The 11858-nt window shown below is 57.6% G+C and overlaps 1 protein-coding gene across 2 annotated transcripts; it reads right to left on the reverse strand.

Annotated features, from left to right (window-relative positions):
- Positions 1-48: 48 nt before the first annotated feature.
- On the reverse strand, positions 49-10000 carry FAM167A (family with sequence similarity 167 member A). Of its 2 annotated transcripts, XM_045535597.1 has the most exons (3): positions 9215-10000; positions 3646-3950; positions 3149-3229 (listed from the first exon to the last, which is right to left on the reverse strand). In XM_045535597.1, the coding sequence occupies exons 1-2, from the start codon at positions 9608-9610 to the stop codon at positions 3663-3665; spliced, it is 684 nt and encodes a 227-aa protein (XP_045391553.1). In that variant the 5' UTR covers positions 9611-10000; the 3' UTR covers positions 3149-3229; positions 3646-3662. The 2 variants fall into 2 exon arrangements, with proteins under 2 accessions (XP_045391554.1, XP_045391553.1); XM_045535598.1 differs by lacking the exon at positions 3646-3950 and having other exon boundaries at positions 49-3229.
- Positions 10001-11858: the final 1858 nt, after the last annotated feature.

Here is an 11858-nt window from a genome sequence, read left to right on the forward strand (position 1 = left end):
TTCAGAGACTGCCTCGCTGTCTCCGCGGCTGTTTGCTTTGAGCCTGTGAACAGGGTATTTAAAAATAGCCCATCTGAGACCTCAGGTCTGGTTGCAAAAATCATCCATCCACCTGTTCACCATCCTTTCATTCAGTCGGGCGCTCGGCCCTGTGTGTGCTGTGACAAGGACAAACTAGGAGGAAGTCAGTTTCTCTTCTTTATCTTCTTTTGAAGTGTTTTTTATTTCACTTTTTCTAACAGCAATATAGAAACAAATAATCATAAAAAATAAAAGTATAAACTGTCCATCGATTACGTAATAGCACTTGGTATTGCTACGGGGAGTGGGTCTTGGGCTCGGCCAGGCCCGGTGGGGCCCGCCCAGGCCCTCAGGCCTCTGTGATGGCTCCTGAGCCCGCGAAGGCAGGAGATGTGACTACGCGAGACAGCGCCAGTGAGACTTCGCGTGCTACACCCGGGAAGCCCGGGCATGGCAGGGAGATGGAGGGATAATGGGTAGAACTGGCAACAGCACTGTGTACATGTGAAGAAAGGTGGCGGTGGAGGTCAAGCCAGCCCTGCTGCGGCCCCGCAGATCCCACAGAGCAGGGATGTCACTGCGCTGAGTCGATTCGGTCATTTGTGCTCACCGCGGAAGGTGAGGGAGCCGAGGACACTGGACAGCGCTTGGGAAACTCACTGTCTTCCCCTCCAGCCCCTTCCCTGCTCACCCCCTTCTCTCGCCCCTCCTCATCCCCTGATAAAATTCTTTTGGGATGAAATTGGACAAAACAGCTGAGACTTATAACCTATCCCGACAGGTGTCTCGATCTTGGCCTCTGCTTACAGAACAAGGCGAGCGGGCGTGGCTCAGGTGCACCCAGTTCCACTCCACGGGCCACGCTCAACAAAACCTCTCAGCTTTGGCTGGATCCAGGTGTTTCTGTTACTGTAATGACTGATTTCTTAAAAGAAAAAACAAACTCAGTCTGGCATTTTTTCAGACTGTGGGGTGGGCTTTCCTGCGTGGGTTTGAGGATGTTTACGGCGTGTTCTCTGCGGTGTGAGAAGGTGGGTGCGTGTGGGCCGGCCCCGGACCTCCAGTGCTCATCTGGAAGGGCCCTCTGGGCCCGGGCAGTGTGCGTGCAGAGCTCTGAGCAGGACACCGCCGTGCGGCCCTCTGGGCCTCAGTGCACAGAGCAGGGTGGACGCAAAACCCTGGCTACGTTGCTCCACCTTCTTTGAATGAAGCATAAACCCTCTGGCTCTTTGAAATGACAAGGAAGAGACCAGGTTCTTCACTGTCTATGGGGGACCATTCACTTGCATCTGCCCACTCTTAGCCACTAAGGAAAAGCAACCTCTCCCCTGTGTAGCTCATGGTGCGAGTGGACATGGCCCTGCTGAGGTTATGCAGAAGACGAGACAAACACACAGAGCAGCCGGACACAGTGCTCAGACCGTGGGACCCCGTGGGCCCACTGTCCGGGCCCCGCCCTGCCGTTGTCCCAGACATCCTGAATTGCGAAATGGGAGGTGTGGGGGTGCGAGTGAGGCCGGGGCATAGAGGGGTAGACAGTGCGTGGGTTTGGCAAAGCAGCGGGACCACCTTTGGGGTTCAATTCACTGACACGTGACCTGTCTAGGCATCACCAACAACGGTTCCACACGTCAACATCCACAGCCACGGAGCAGCCGTGCAGCCTGGAGAAGTCACTCTCCTTCCCCAAGCTTCACTTCGCTCCTTTATCAACAGAGGGCTCAGCTAGGTGACGTCTCAGGTCAAAAGGGTCTGAGGCCTCTGCCAGGCTGGTGGAGGAGCCGGCCGTGCGGGTGAGTCGCCCAGGCTGACTCTCCAGCCCGCCGAGGTCTCGGCCCGCGGGTCCTCACCCTTGATAGGGAGAAGCTCTTAAATCAAATCCTAAACTCTGCACCTGACCTACCCAACCGGCTTCCCCACTTGGACAAAAACCAAACAGTTATTAACAAGTTAGCAACACAGTAGTAACAGTCTTAGTGAAGACTAGTGGTTAGGTCAGGCACAGGGTCTCAGAGGAGACTCAGGACAGGCTCTGGGCTCCCCGGATTGCCTTTCGGGGGAGGGCGATGAGGTGACGTAGGTGACACCATCAGAACCCACCAGGAGTCCCCTGTTGCACCCCCTCCAGGAGGATTTTATGGGAAACCCACCCGGGCCCTGCCTGGTTCAGTCACCAGGGGTGTCCTAGGCAGGCTCCCTGGGGCTGCGGGGGGACAGCGAAGGGGCCCTCTGGAGGGTGTGACTGGTGCACATGGCCAGGGGAGGCGATGGGGGCACCTGTGCTGGGTCCACCCAAGCTACGCTGGTGTGTGCCGGTCACACGTCCCAGCACACCGGGGGATGATGCACAGGGCCTGGGGTGCCAGGTGGAAGACCAAAGGCAGCCCGGACCGCGGGCTCTCCAGGGCACTGGCTGCAGGTGTGCAGCCTGTGTCCCCAAGCACCACTTTGTCACTCCTTTTGATTTCCCTTTCCTGGTGGGCTCCTTTCAAGGCTGCTGAGTCACCCACTTAGGGTGAATTTGAGCCTGTACTTAGAGGGCAGCAACAGCGTGGGAGACAGGCACGTCTGACGTGTCTAATGGCCCCAGCGCACTTGAGGGGGAGCCTTCTGCAAGAATGACAGCTTTGGGGCCCCCCTGTGGGAATCCCAGTTCATAGCACCAGTGATTCCAGAAAACAGGAATGTGGGCCACCAAGGGATGGATCACGCTGGGAACCAGGTTCTCCTTAACGTCTGGCTGGAGCGGCCCTTCTGCAGAGCTCTTTGGGCATGAAACGGGAGCCAGTCCGGGAGGCACTGGGACCACAGCTGGGGGCCCCGGGGAGCACCGTCCCACAGGTCCTGAGGCCCCCGAGCCTCCAGCCACGGGAAGCCCTGCCTCTGGGAGACTCGCTGGGGCAGCTGGGCCTGGGCTCCCTCCCCCCCGCCCCTCCAGGGTCTCTCAGCACAGAGAGAACCTCCGGGAGTTGATGTTCATCTTGGTGACTCCAATGAGCTTGAGGGGCGTGGACAGGCTGAAGGAGGAGGCCAGGGGCGAGTCACAGAAGAGGTCGGCCAGCTCGTCCCGCTCCTCCAGCTCATAGGTGGCGTCGTTGAGCATCCTCCTGTGCAGGCGGCAGGTGTGCTCGATCTTCAGCTTGTTGATGTCGCCCCGCAGGCGCATGAGCTGCCTGGCCAGCTGCTGGTCCTGCAGCCGCATCTCCATCTGGAAGGCAGGGCGGAGGCGTGAGCACAGGGACAGACCCCAGGAATCCCAAAGAACCAATGGGTCCGTCTGGAAACACCAGCCCTTTGCCAGCTCGGGGAGGTGGACAGACACAGAGGGCAGGGGGACAAATGAGGGTGTGCTTGCAAAACAGTGTCCACAGGGGGTGACTTTACACCTTAAACATGAACTGGAGCCCTGATTAAGAGGTAACTCTGCTGTGATCAAACCAAACCCACACAGCCTCTGTAGAAACCTGAGCAATAGCTAAGAGGCTTTATTTTTTTCCCCAGAGTTTTAAAAAATGGTGGTAGACTGTATATAATGCAAAATTGACCATCACAATCAGTTTTAAGGGCGCAGCTCAGTGGCAGTCAGTGCAACCCCGTTGTCGTGCACCTGTCACCACCACCCACCTCCAGGACTCAAGAGTTCATCTTCCCGAACTGTTTTCTGTGTCACCTTCCAGGCCCATGTGAGGCCACTTTGCTCTCCAAGGCCATGCCACACTCCATCTCCCGGCACCTGTCTCCTTGGGAGGGACAGAAGCTTTGCGCTTCCTGTGCCGGGGCCGGTGGCATTGGGTGTGAACCCAGACTCTCCGCAGGGCTCCGAGATCGGGCAGGTCTGAGCTCAAATTCCTGCTCTGCTGGTTGATCTTGGGCAAGTTTCTTGACCGCAGTTTTCTCATCTGTGAAATGGGGCTCGTAATCGTGCCCACCTGGAAAGATCGCTGTGGGTGTTAAATGGTGCAATGCGCAGAAACTCGCACAACTCGGCTCCCGACCATTCCAGGAGCCTGGCGAGTCTGCAGGGCCCTAAAGCTGTTTGTCCTCCCCAACCTCCCTCCACGACACCCTGCCAGGAAGGCATTTATCGTTCCCATTTTACCAGGACAAAACCGAGGAGGGTTAGTTCGTTGGTTTTCCTAAAGTCACACAACTAGGATGTGGTAGGATTGGATTTGACCTCTAATCTAATTACCAATTTTATGCTTTTTCCACTCCGCCCAGGACCAGTTAATGGGCCAGTGGCATTAGAATCACCTGTGGGCACTCGTTAACCTCCAGCACCTCCCGGATTTGAGGAATCTGGATTCCATGGAGGGCCGGGAGGGATCTGCACTCTCAGCAAATGCCCTGGCTGCCCCGCCTGGTGGTCACCAACGGATACCTTGGTGCGTAGTTACTATAACTGGGGGGGGGGGGGCGTCCGTCAGAGGAACTGGGTTTTGATTATTATAGAAAAAATGTGAATGAGAAATAAGAAGCGTAAGGGCAATCGCGCTTACAGGCGGGGAACTGCCTGCTGGGGAAGGGAGGGGTTTGTATATTTCCCTCCGGTTAATTTCATGGTCCACTGCCTGGCACAGCGACCACTCAGTGTGGTCCTCAGCTCCCGGGAGCATTTCGGAGCTATGCTTACTGCACCTCTAGGATAGCTCTTGCCACACCATGCTACCGTGTTCCTGTGTCTGTCACCTCCTCAGAGACAAGAGCCCTGCCCCACCCACCACGGGGCCCCCCCCCCACACCCACACGGAAGCCCAGGCACTCAGGGAGCTCGGGTCCTGGTTGTACTGAATGGAGAGGGGACTGAGTTAGACGACCCCTGCCTGCCTCCTTCAGCCCTAGGATCCCCTACGTGACGTTACCCTGGTGGGGCACAGCCACCAGGCGTCTCATCCCTTCCTTCTCCTTGACCAGCCGAGATAGTCCGGAGAGGGAGAGGCAGGGTGGGCGGTGCAGCTCCCGGGAGCAGTGATTGCCTCGTCAGCTCTCACATGGAACAGGAACGTCTGGAGACTGAGGGCCTGATTTTTATCTTATTCTAGGAGTTTCTATGCCTTCTTTTTTATCAGTAGACTACACAGTGAAGAGTGTGTACCAATTACATTGGCAAGAAGCCTTGCACTCTTCTTTCTTTGGTCTTTTATTTTTATAATTTTTTTCCCTCTTGATTATACATAATATATACCTATCTTAGAAATTTTGGAAACTACAGAAAAGTCAAAAGAATAATCTTACCACCCAGAAATAAAGATCACTGAAGTCTGGTGTATTTCCTTTGCTGGTATCTTTGTTTACAAATTCTTTAATAACCCCTAAGAGGCCAGCGTCTGCCCAGATAAATGGAACAGGAGTCGTCTGAAGGCTGCTGGTGCCGACAGGCTGAAAGCCCCAAGCTACGCTGAGAAGACTTGGCCCTGCGCAAACACATGCCTGGACGAGAACCTCTCTCGTGAACCAAATTCCAGCCCAGCCAGTACCTTACCTGGCTGGACGGCCCTGAGCAAGTTATTATCCTCATCAAGAAACAGCTGCCCAGCCCCTGCGAAAGGGCTGTTATGAGGCACTGCTAGCAACTGGCTGTGACTTTTACAAGCATCCCGGTCTGAAATCAGCAGGGTTTAAACACAGGCTTTCTGACAGCTCATGGCCCTGTTGACGCGAACCTCTGAAGTGTCTAGAACAAAGGGAAGAGATCTGGGTCTGCAGCCAAGCCATGTGGGTTTGTGTCATGGCTTCCCACATCCTGCACATGATCTTGGGCAAGTCACTTGACCTCTCCTGTCCCTGAGGCCTATAATCTTTCCGAGGCTCATTCTGTAAAGCAGGAATAGCAAATACTCCCAAGCCTTTGCACAGGAGACTGTAAGGGAAAGAACTCTGGGAACCATAAACTGCTCCCTGGATGGGAGATGCTAACCTGGCTGTATCCCCACATTCCTCACCTCCGTCCCCATCAGAAGGTGGTCGGTGAGTCTGACCTGTCACTTGGCCACACCACTCTGTAGATACGATGACACCGGCCTCCGAGGGCCGTGCCCGGGACACACCAGAGTCATGCACTCGCCAAGCAGGCAGCACGGGCAAGAGAGGGTTAACTGGGAGAGGACTCCCGGCTTGAAACAACCCAGTGGGGCCACTGGGTTCAGGTCTACAGGCCTCCTGCCAATGGCAAGCCCTAAGTCATTAAAACTTGTCAGGCTTCTTTTCCCATTTTCTAACAACCATAAACACCTTCCTGGGGGCTCTGTCTGCAGGGATCAAACACCTGCGTGAAACTGAAGGACAAGTATCTGTCGGCACCCGGCACCCGGGCTTCTCTCCACAAAGACAGCCCACTGGGAAGCCGGAATGTTTTGTTTTGGGGTCTGGCACCGCACAGACCAAGCAGAAGACTTTCTCGGCCCCTTTCTTTATCCTCCAGGTTGGCAAAGGGAACTTCTGGGTGTGACCGAGGAGGGAAGACAGAAAGGCCGGTGCCTCTCCCGAGCACTGAGGCTTCAGGGCCAGGCCAAGGGAGTCGGCTGACCCTGACGGCAAGCCCAGCGAGAGGCGTCTGTGAAATGTTCTGAATTCCAGAAGAGAATGCCACAGCTCTGGGTCAAGGCCCTTGTAGCTCACGCACTTCCCGGAAACATCGCCCCCACCTACCCCAGGCCACCCGGCCACCTACTGAGGGCGCCTGGAAGGTAGAAAGCTGGAGGCATGTCTTTCTGGAGACTGGGGTGGCCTGGAACCAGCAGAGTTGCACAATGGCCTCTTCGTCCAACCCTGAGTTGGTGTCCGGGCAACAGCCAGACTGGATCTTAGCCTGGAGGAGTCAGGTGGCCCAGAGTCCTGCCTGCCACAGCCAGATGATGACACATTCTCCAAACCCACTCCAGGGCGAAGGTCAGGCCTCCTTAGCTGGAGGAGTCGCAGTGACAGGCTCTGAGGATTTCCACCTTCCTGTATCTCCAGGGCATTAGCCTGAAGGAAAATCCAACCTGCTTGCAGGTCCCTGGGGGGCGACAGGTACAACTGTCATTTCCTTGCAAGCTGAGCGGGAGAGCCGACCCCCAGGGAGCTGTTGGGGTCCTTCCTTGCCTTAGAAATGAGTCAAGGTCTGACAGTCACTCTCTGCCTGCTAGCTGGTCTTGAGAAGCCTGGGACACGTGACGGAGCTGCCAGACTCATTGCCTGCCTGTGACCAAGGGGCGCTGACAGCCACCCGCCTGGCTGTGCTCATGGCTCCTGGCAGAGCCCCTGGATGGTTAGGGGCTGCCATTCCCTGAGGCCAAACTCCCTTGGAGTTGGGTGCTTGGTTTCATGTAAGGAAAACATCCATGCAACTGACTGAGTTACAGATTTCCAGTCTGTTTCCTTGTCCGTGCAAGAGGAAAAGACAACACTTGCACTTGAGCTAACAAATCAGCCTTGAGGGCCTGCCCAGGGGCTGAGAAAACTTGATTCCAGGCTTAGAACACAACAAAGATCATGCGAACCTCTTTCATGGGGTTAAATAATAAGTTCATTTTTGAAAATGCCTTCAATGAGTTAACAGATGACAAATTAGGAATGGCATTAAGTTTAACATTTTGACTGAGATTTAAGAATGTGTTTGTTGTCCAAATGCTGAACTCTCTGTTTTCAACCCAAAGAGTTCACAAGTTGCCTTTGTTACTGTCTAATCCCTGCAGCAGGCGCAAGTGCACGACCAGTCTGCCTGCTGCTCTGCCCTGGGGCTGCTCTGGGCCTCAGGGAAACATCCTCTGAAGGAACGAAGCAGTCCTTGGAGGATTCCTTCTCTCATCCCCACTCCAAAGGGGGCCACGGGGAATGCTAATTTATTTAGAAGTAAAAGCTTCTGCTCCCAGAAGCAATAGAGTGGCAAATGGACCCAAAACTGACAAGTGGTATCCTTGATTACCGGGAAGATTTTTTGTTCCTCCTTATGGAAACAAACCTAAGCGTTTAGCCTCCGGAGCTCAGAGAGCGGCTGCACCTTTTTTCCACCCCCACAAGCACCCAGTGGTGACAGAGCACCCCAGAGGTGCAGCAGGAACTCACGCGTGCCCCGTCTTCTCCGAGAGCCGACAGCAGACACACGCACCAGGTGCCCCAGACGGACGCGGCAGGGGTGTGCGCTGAGATGCATCCTCAACATCAGGGATTGAACCAAAAAGGGCTTCCAGTTAATCCGACATCTGAGTCCCTGACCCAAGGGTGACGCTGGCTCTGGAAGGCAGCTGGCCCTGGACTGCTGGCTCACCTGTGACCCGGGTGGCCTGGCTCTGCTGGTGTCACCTGGGCCTCAGGTGACGGGTGGGGCAGGGGTTGCGAGCTGGGGGAGGGGTAGCTTCATGCCTGGCTCTTCTGAGAAGCCACCACTGTGCCAGACACCAGCCACTCTCCCCTCGGGGGGCGGGAGGGGTCGGGCACTCAGCTCTGTGCCCCACCCCCTTTCTCAGGCTGAGTCACCGTCACCGCACATGGTGAGAGGTGGCCCTGATGGGAACCTGTTTTGCTCGTGGGCAGAAAAATGACTGAGCTGCTGTCCCAGCTCAAACACAGCATGCCCTTTGCTCACGATTGTTCTGCCTGGAACGCTGTCCCAGCCCCGGCTCCTGGGCAGACTCCTCCTCAGCCCGTGCACAAAGCTTCTCCCCAGGCAGGACCGTCCCGCCGGCCCTGGCGGATCCCTGCACACCACTCGTTAATACAGCACTTCCCACGCTGAGCCCAGCTACTTCCCGTGTCCCCTGCACAGCCCTGCCCCTGGCCGCAGCCCCACGCGCCCGGCCACCAGGCCAGCGCCAGCACTCTGGCCAGTCACGGGCAGGCACCGGGCGGACGGCAGGGCGGGAGTTCCCGGGGGAAGGGAGGGGGCAGTTCCACCCCGGGAGCCGCCGTAGCAGTTCAGGGGTGCCAGGCGCCGTGTCAGGGAAGGGCGGGGACACCTTAACACGGTTGCTGTTCTCGTGCACGCTTGTTTCCCCCATTGACACCCGGATCCCCGGCCACCGCAGAGAAATGAGGTCTGCCCTGCAGCCCACGGGAAGGTCACAGGTGTGCACTGAGGGAGGTAGAGAGGGGGGTACACAGGGCATGCCCGGAGTGACATGGGGAGAGAGCGACAGAGACAGAGAGACAGACAGAGACAGAGATAGCATGGCGTCTTCTCTTTTCTGGGGACTCTTAGGGGGCAGCCACTCACCAGTTCCTTCCTGAGCCAGGCTATAGCTTCATCGATGCTCTGGAAGCCTTCCAGCTTGCCAGGGGACAGGGGCCCGGCACCCGGGCTGGTGCTCATGGCCGGTGGCGGATGCTGCCTGGGCTCTTTCCGGAGAAGCAAGGCTTCCTCCCCGCCACGCTGTCCCTGCTCCGAGCTGGCCCCCTGCTCCGCAGCCGCAGCGGCAGCCGGCCTCTGGAAGGGCCACGTCTGCTCCTCCAGCCTGGCCTGCCATTCCAGGTAGGAGGGCCTGCGGGTCTCCAGCCTCAGTTTCTCAGTGAGGGCCTTCAGGCTCCGGAGGTGGTCGTCGGGAGGTGCGGCCGCTGCTGCTGGCCCCTCTTCGCCCCCCACCTCTTCCACCTGGATCTGGGGCACAGACATTCTACGATCTGCCCGGGCAGCCAGACGTGGGAGGGGCTGGGGAGCAGCGAGGGAGGCTCGGTGGGTGGCAAGGGTGGGTCCCGCTCTGGAAGGGCCTCATCCAGGTGGGGCCACAGCTCCCAGGTGCATCGCTGGGACGGTCTCGGAGACTGGGTGGCACGGAGCTGGGAGGGACAGTGCAGGGAGCCACAGAGAGTGCCCTCCTGGGCCGGCCGTGGGTCTTCGGGCTATGTCTTGCCCCGGAATCCTGTGGGTGCCATGCTTCACGGCAGCCAGGAACCGGCAGGTGTCAGCAGGAAGCCGGGGGGCAGCCCTTGCCAGGAGGATCTACCTGTCCTGGAGGTACACGCAGACCGGAGCGCCTGCCTCCCAGGGAAGCGCAGATGCGCAAGGCCCTGCGGGAAGGATGAGAACCGTGTCAGTCCTGATCCCTCCCCAGCCACGGGGAGGCCGGCACGGCCATTCCACAGCAGGGGAAACTGAGGCTCAGAGAGGTCCAGGGACAGCAAGTAGCTGGGGGATAAGCCCAGGCCATCTGGATCTGAGGGCACAGGTCTCACCTCTGCGGCAACTGCCCGAGGGTCCCGGAGCCCACCACGCAAACAGGTGTGTCCAGGTGCCACCGAGCCCTCACCACCCCACCCACACAGCCCCTGTGCCCAGCCCCGGCTCTCCCAGGCCAGTCTGAATCCACACTCCCAGCTCCCATCTCCAAGAACAGCACCTGCCCTCACCTCTTCAGCGGAGGCAGCTGCCGGGGAAGGAGACGGCTGCCTTCACGCTGGACGGCTAAACCGAGCAAGCCTGTGACTCACTGTTCTAGAAAGAGGTTCTCACGTTTACCCAAAGTGCCCACACAGCAGCCTCCTTGGCAAGGACCTCAGCCACGTGGTCTGATCTGGCCTCCCGTCCCCAGTGGGGAGGCCGGAGTCCGGGCTCTCGCCCCATGGTGTCAGAACATGGGGAGGGGAAGTAACTCCGGGTTAGAATTAGACCCGAGCCTGCAGCTTGTGCGTCCTCGGTCCCTGGGGACCAGGCAGGCGGAATCCGGCAGATCGGAGCAGGGGACGTTTGACTTGGACTGAGGACAGAAGCCCTGGCTCTCAGCGTGCGTTTTAACAATCCGTGCTGGGGGATGTAGCTTTATGAGAGAATGAATTGATAGGATGATGACATCCAGGATAAAGTTTCAATGACAAAAGTGAGGTGCCCAGCGGCCTGGAGAGGGTACCACCCTGAGTGTGAAAGGGAGGGGAAAGGAAGAGAGATTTTTATTGACTTGAATATGCCTAAAAAAATCCCTGCCCGCCCCCAAAAGAAGAAAGATATGAAACTAATTGCTGTGATTGCTTGTTTGGGGTGATGGGAACCGGGCAGCTCAAGAGGGGAAAGAATTAAGATGGGGGGCGTGGCAAAAGCCAAACGGGGGCTGGGCCACGAGGGAGGTCGTGGGGCTCCTCTCCCAGACACAGGAAGGTGCTCGCGAAGAAGGAAGAGCACAGCGTTTCTACAACCCTGGCTGGCAGTGGAAGAGGACGCCTTGCGGCCTTGCACGGGCCTGCCCACCCTGGCGGGGCGTGAGGAGGACTTCCCCACCTTCACCTCCCACCTTTACGCTTACTCAGGCTCCTGCTTCAATTGCTCTGGGACAGACTCAGGCAGCAGCTGTGGTTTTAAACCCCCAGGTGGTCTGAGTGTGCAGCCAGGGTGGAGAACCACCGTCTCCAGATGGAGACCCTTGACTTGGGATCAGAGGGCCTGGCTCTGGGTCCTGTCAGTCTTGCTAAGCCTCAGTTTCCTCATCTGTAAAAGGCGGATGACGATACCAACCTCCTAGGCCCTTGGGGATTGGCAGAACTGAAGTTTGCACGCACACTCTGAAGATTTAGTGTGCTCTGCCCATGTGGGGTATGCTTCGGGGGGGGTCTTTCTGTGCAGTTTCATGGTCAGAATCCTCCACATGTGAAGACTTCTCAGCTGCTTGCTGGGCCCCTCCCAGGTGCCGTCTGCCTCTTAGCTGAGGTGCCAGAATCTGCTCTGAGTGTGCCTGGGGCCGCCGCCTCTACAGGGCTCCCTTCCCACCTGCAGGGCAGCTCTGCTTATACCCAGCAAAGCTTTCTGGAGAGGCTGCAAGTGCAGACAGACGGGTGGGCAGCGTCCCCCCTCCCTGAGTTCTGTGAGCAGATAAGACGGACAGGGAGGACGAGGGGCACCATCGCCGCCCCCGCTAGAAGCTTCCTGGGCTGGA

This window comes from Lemur catta, chromosome 22 (assembly GCF_020740605.2).
Source record: "Lemur catta isolate mLemCat1 chromosome 22, mLemCat1.pri, whole genome shotgun sequence".
Lineage (NCBI taxonomy): Eukaryota > Metazoa > Chordata > Mammalia > Primates > Lemuridae > Lemur > Lemur catta.

What these genes read in the sequence shown, in the direction of transcription:
- FAM167A (XM_045535597.1), bottom strand. Translation starts at nt 9,610, where the DNA reads ATGTCTGTGCCCCAGATCCAGGTGGAAGAGGTGGGGGGCGAAGAGGGG. An exon ending in CCTGGCTCAGGAAGGAACTG is followed by an intron (nt 3,951 to 9,214) that starts GTGAGTGGCTGC and finishes CGATCTTTCCAG; the next exon opens with GTGGGCACGATTACGAGCCC.